This window comes from Otolemur garnettii, unplaced genomic scaffold (assembly GCF_000181295.1).
Source record: "Otolemur garnettii isolate 467f Iridium unplaced genomic scaffold, OtoGar3 scaffold00153, whole genome shotgun sequence".
Lineage (NCBI taxonomy): Eukaryota > Metazoa > Chordata > Mammalia > Primates > Galagidae > Otolemur > Otolemur garnettii.
In genome coordinates, this window is record NW_003852548.1 from 3,648,351 (window position 1) to 3,654,667 (window position 6,317).

The 6,317-nt window shown below is 39.7% G+C and overlaps 1 protein-coding gene across 1 annotated transcript in view; it reads left to right on the forward strand.

Annotated features, from left to right (window-relative positions):
* The window catches only part of CLCN5 (chloride voltage-gated channel 5), a 191,338-nt gene that overhangs the window by 161,627 nt on the left and 23,394 nt on the right, over positions 1 to 6,317 (forward strand). The window contains exon 3 of the mRNA XM_012811278.2: positions 6,072 to 6,223. Coding sequence (XP_012666732.1) covers positions 6,072 to 6,223 — 152 coding nt within the window. The remainder of the gene's footprint in view (positions 1 to 6,071; positions 6,224 to 6,317) is intronic.

A 6,317-nucleotide genomic window follows, 5' to 3' on the forward strand; every position in this document is an offset into this window, starting at 1 on the left:
AAAAAAAAAGACAGTCTTGTTCTGTTGTACCAGCTAGAGTACGGTGGTGTCATCATAGGTTATTGCAACTTCAAATTCCTGGGCTCAAGTGATCCTCCTGCCTCAACCTCCCAAGTATCTGGGACTACAGGTGTGTACTACCATGACTAGCTAATTTTTTTTTTTTTTTGCACTTTTTGGCCGGGGCTGGGTTTGAACCCACAACCTCCGGTATATGGGGCTGGCACCCTATTCCTTTGAGCTACAGGCACCGCCCGACTAGCTAATTTTTCTGTTTTTTGTAGAGATGGGGTCTTGCTCAGGTTGGTCCTGAACTCTAGACCTCAAGTAAACAGCCTCCCAGAGTGCAAGGATCATAGGTGTGAGCCATAGTACCTGGCCCAGAAGCTTAACTCTTAATATACTATTTTTTGAAAAGGCTTTTGCATTATTTTACTTCGTGCCTTTGGCCATAAGTAGGCACATAATGGGCTCGGCGCCTGTGGCTCAAGTGGCTAAGGCACCAGCCACATACCCCTAAGGTGGCGGGTTTGAATCCAGCCCTGTCCCACCAAAACAACAATGATGGCTGCAACCAAAAAATATCCGGGCATTGTGGCGGGCGCCTGTGGTCCTAGCTACTTGGGAGGCAGAGGCAGGAGACTTGCTTGAACCCAGGAGTTGGAGGTTGCTGTGAACTGTGATTCCACAGCACTCTACCCAGGGGATTAGCTTGAGGCTCTGTCTCAAAAAAAAAAAAAAAAAAAAAGGCACATAATGTCTGCTCCTATTTTTTTTCTTTTGAGACAGAGTCTCACTTTGTCACCCTACATTAAGGTGACCAGACGTCCCGCATTTTAACAATTTGTCCTGCATCCCGCAGTGTTTTTAAAAAGTCCCGATTTTTGGAAAGAATACATGACAAGCTAGGGAACGGCTGGAGAACGGGAAGGGAATATACAGTTTTCAGCTGCCATGTGGCTATTTCGCCAGGATATGAGTTTTATATTATTTTTGTTAATTTTTCAATGTTAAACTTTAATTATAACAAATAATTGTTGAGAACTGATTATTGAGAACTGCTTATCAAAGTTCACATTGTTGATTGTTAGAATTCAACTAGAAATATGCCAAAGAATAAAATAATACTATACATATATTTTTTAATGTATTATATTTGTAAATTGTACTTATGTTGAAATTAAAAATATATATATTACAATACTATTTTTGCGTTCTATTGAAATTTTTATTGCTCCATATAGACCAAATTTTTAATTAAGAAACACCCCCACACCCCCACACACCCCACCCTGTCAATGGTGTTCTACTTTACTAATGTTAAAATCTGGTCACCTTACCCTAGGTAGAGTGCCATGGCATCACAGCTCATTGCAACCTCAAACTTTTGAGCTCAAGCGATCCTTTTGCCTCAGCCTTCCAAGTAGCTGGGACTATAGGTGCCCACCACAATGCTTGGCTATTTTTAGAGATAGGCTCTCGCTCTAGCTCAGGCTGATCTTGAACTCATGAGCTCAGGTGATCCGCCCGCCTCAGCCTCCCAGAGTGCTGGAATTACAGGCATGAGCCACTGCACCCGGACCTCTGCTGCTATACTTGACAGCTAAATTTATGAATTTGCACTTTCTTTCGACTAAATTTTAAAAATGCTAAGAAAAGAAACCAACTGGATGTGGAATATGACCAACAGCTTAAGCGATTTGTGGTCAGGTCAGCTATAGATAATTTGGTGAAAGAGTGCAGACAATGTAATTCCTCTTACTGGTGAAATCTAAAATAGTAGCAGTGTTGTTGTTGTCATTGTTAGTATATATTTTAAAATATTTTACTTTTTGTATTCTAAAAATTAAGATGAATATTTTTAAATTTATGGCCCACACTTCTGCCAAATACTCAAGGGGTCTTCATGTGCTGTAGGAACCACTGACATTTTAGAAAGTGGGAAATGATCTGGTCAGATCTGTGTCATGAAGATAACTCTGCTTATCCCAAAATATTAATTATATTGTTGCATTTTTATCCTAGGATGCATTAAAAATTGGTAAGCATTTCTTTGTCTTATTTTCATAACAATATCAGTTGACCTCACTGGGCAGTCTGTATAAGAACACATGCTGGTGATTACAAATTTGGCAGAGAAGGGAATAGGGGATATAGAGGATATCAAAGAATGAAAAAATATAGCATGTCAAATCTGAATCCCAGTGCCTCATTTCTTAATCTGAATTGTAATTAAATCTCATTTTAGTATGAGGACTGCATCATAGCTACTAGCCTTCTAGTTCTCGAAGGAAGTAACTTTACATGAAATGAAAAATGTCCCTCCTCAGTAGTGCTGATAGAATACTTGAAAAACACTCAAACTTTTACTAAAAGTTTTTTTTTTTTTTTTTTTTTTGAGACAGAGCCTCAAGCTGTCTCCCTGGGTAGAGTGCAGTGGCATCACAGCTCACAGCAACCTCCAACTCCTGGGCTCAAGCAAGTCTCTTGCCTCAGCCTCCCAAGTAGCTGGGACCACAGGTGCCTGCCACAACGCCTGGCTATTTTTTTGGTTGCAGCCATCATTGTTGTTCGGCGGGCTGGGCTGGATTCAAACCCGCCCCTTAGGTGTATGTGGCTGGCGCCTTAGCCACTTTACTAAAAGTTAATACACAGCACCAGCTATGCAATTCATATAACTGTACATTTTCAAATACCAAAAAAGATAGTATCTTTTTTTTTATTGAGACAAAGTCTCACTTTGTTGCCCTCAGTAGAGTGCTGTAGTGTTACAGCTCACAGCAACCTCAGACTCTTGGGCTTAAGCGATTCTCTTGCTTTAGCCTCCTCAGCAGCTGGAAGTACAGGTGCCCACCACAACGCCTGGCTATTTTTTTTGTTTTTAACAGGCCAGGGCTGGGTTTGAACCCACCAGCCCTGGTGCATGTGGCCAGCATTCTACCCACTGAGCTACGGGCACTGCCCCCAAAAAAGATAATATCTTTACTAAATTGATTGCTAAATACTATAACTACTAATGTGTGAAATAATATAATAAGATAATAATGTAAGTCAGATTGGATAATGTAAGTGAATTCTGTAGTGGTCTTCAGATAATATAGTTAAAATCATGGTTTTTAATAAAGAAAATTCTGAATGAGGCTTAAGAGGTTGGGTAAGATGTATATCCTTTTCTAAAACTTTAATCACATTAAGTAGTCATATTTTGGCCACACGTGGCTTTTGCTTTTTACAGTCTTGTAGCTCAAAGCATACAGTTTTCATGCAGTGCCTTACATTTCATAAGGTTTTGTTGTATTAACATTGCAGGATGCATCAAGTCTTAAGAATTGATGAGAGTAATAACATTTCAAAGCCGTATACTTAGAATCTGATTATTAGAGCACACTGTGACTGGGTTAATGTTTAACAGTGGCTGCCCTGCAGGTTCTTTTCGGGAGTTGAGAGACAGCAATTTTATTCTTCTTTACTGGACTGACTTTACTGCACAATTAATTAAGACCTATTTAAAAATAGCCTTCATAGTAACGCTGAAGCCGGGAAAGCATTTAAAACAGTGGAAACATCATAGTGAGTTTATTGTCAAGGCTGAAATAGCTACTTTCACCCAGGTTAGATTAATGGGTATCACAGTTGACAGTGCTTTCTGGGTAGAGAGCACCACTACTAAGAAACAACTCATTTTCTTGACTGTACTTTAGATTTTCAAAGTGACTATGTGCTATTAAAGAACTGACCTTGTATAGTAAGAGCATATGCAGTTAAGTTTTTCATTTTTTCTTTAATTATAATACATACACAGAGAAAGAGACATAACACATGTTTAAAGTTTAAAGTGAACACTCACATAACCACTTCCAAGATCAGGAAAAGTGACCGGCATTCTAGAAGCCCCGCCCTTGCCATGCACTCCTCCAGATGGCAGCCCTCTCCTCTAGGTAGCTCCTGTCTTCACTTTTGTCATTTTCTTGCTTCTCTTCTCTTAATGTAATCATTTGCATTTGTATCCTAAAATGATATTATGTAGGCTTGCCTGGTTTTGAATTTATAGGAATAGAATAATTAATGTTATATGCTCTTTTGTGTCTGTTATCCTTCACTCACCATTATGTTAGTGAGATTTTACCCATGTTATTATTATCCAGAGCATTTTTTAAGAAGCCTTTTATATATTTGCTTCTCCCCCTTTTTGCTTAGAACTCCTGTCACTCTAAGTGCCTGGGGATATTTCTACTTAAAATTCTTGGACTTTCTGCTAAATGAGGTCTGAAGACTAAGACTTGTCTGTGCCCCAGTTTTCAGAGCTTACCTGCCTGCCCCCAATTTGATAGCATTTGTTTAGATGAGACTACATCTTTAAGGCTTCCGTGTCGGGTTAAAAATCTTCCTTTCTCCAAGGCTGGTCCAAGGGTCTGGTCATGTGATTCTAACAGTGACATCACATTCTGACCGCCCGGGAACACTGGTGGTTCTTTAGGTGGCGTTTGTTGCTGTGAAAGGCAGAGAATGCAGCAAGTGCCCTTCTAAAGCATTTCAGAGTGAAAGCTCCTCAACCTAAATGACCAAATGCAGGGTGCCAAGGTTATTTCTTCCTAGAGGCAGAAAAAAAGAAAACTGATTGAAGGTAAGCCTGACCAAGGACTAAAGCATGCCCCCCACCCCGCCGCCGGGAGCAGGAGGTCTGGAAAATCACAAGCAGTCTGTTGTAGGATTCTAATCACTGCCTGCTCTTTGAGAGTGGCCTGACAATTGTATTTCTAACTGGAGACCTGACTACAAAGGAGGATGATGTGGTGCTCATGTTACCTAGTGATGTAATAGGATTCTTTCTTTCCTGCTAGAGAGCTGTTGCAGATCTTCGTTTTGCCTTAATATCCTTAAAGTTGGGGGCCTCGTTTGATATATAGTGTAACATTAGATAGCTATCAGATGCTTTTAAAAATCAGTTTCACAAAATCCTTTTATCCCCATCCTGAAAGGAGAACTCTTACACCAGAGAAAAATTCAACTGAAGCAGTAACCTGCCTTAAAAAGTAAATTTCTGGTTGTTTGGTGTCCTATGTTCATGTCAGCATTTGACTAGAGAATTGAAACAGCTTGCCCCCTGCCCCCAACACACATACTTTATTCTCTTTCTTCTTCATTTCCTACTTGGTTTTTCCCCTCTAAGCTTTCAAGCAACATACCAGCTTTCATCTTTATCATTATGACATTGACATTATAGGAAATGCTGGGCTGGTGATTCAGCAGCCATCCATTTTACAGCCAGGTACGAGTGAAGATATGGAAAGGACTTTGGTTTGGGGTTTTAAGATTAACTTGTTCACCTTCTCCACTCCACCCCCACCCCACCCGCACCTTCTAGATGATTTGCACTCTGCAGAGCTTTTCCTTTCAAATGTGCATATTGCTCGTGAAAGGAGTGCTGACATAGGTCTTTAAAAGACTTACAGTTAGTAAACCAAGTACAGCTTGGGGTGTTCCTTCAAATTTACCACTTGAGACTGCTATAGTTTGTCTGTTAGGAGTTTACAGTAAAAATGGAAATACAGATGGGAGAAGAGGGAGTTAGCACAGGCCCACTTAGGCCTTTTCTGCAGAAGGATTCATTACCAAACAGTCTGGTTGAAGCCTTGTCCCTGCCAAGGTTGGTGCTGCAAATGTGAGCTTTGGTTGGGTGAATTAAATGAAGGCATTATTCTGCATTTTACCAGTGTACATTTGCATAAATTCCTCAATAGGTTTACATTCTGTGTTTAATAGCAAAATATTGTTCTATCAGATGACATTGCAGAAATATTTTGATCAAGTTTGTTAAGCCTTATGTGAATGAATACAACCTGTGAGTTTAAAATTTTCTCTCTTATCCTCTCCATTCATCAACAAATTTTAGTTCAGCAAATGTTTATTAAGTCTTGAATATGTGTTTCTCACTGTAGAGTAGACAATGTTGAATCAGATGTAGGGCTATTAGCAAAGAGTTTATTGCTAGAAAGGAAGATTAAAGCATATGCATTAAGTAGTTGTTAAGAGCATCTGAAGTACTGATACCTGTTTCCTATTCAATACAGAGGACAAGTCGTACAATGGTGGAGGAATAGGTTCTTCAAATAGGATCATGGACTTCTTGGAGGAACCAATTCCTGGTGTAGGGACCTATGATGATTTCAATACAATTGATTGGGTGAGAGAGAAGTCTCGAGACCGGGATAGGCACCGAGAGGTAAGACAAAAGATGGCACATGAATGAGGGTTAATAAACACCAGGGGAAGAAATTGAAGATATGTTTTTTTCTATTCTTCTCTTTTTTTTTTTT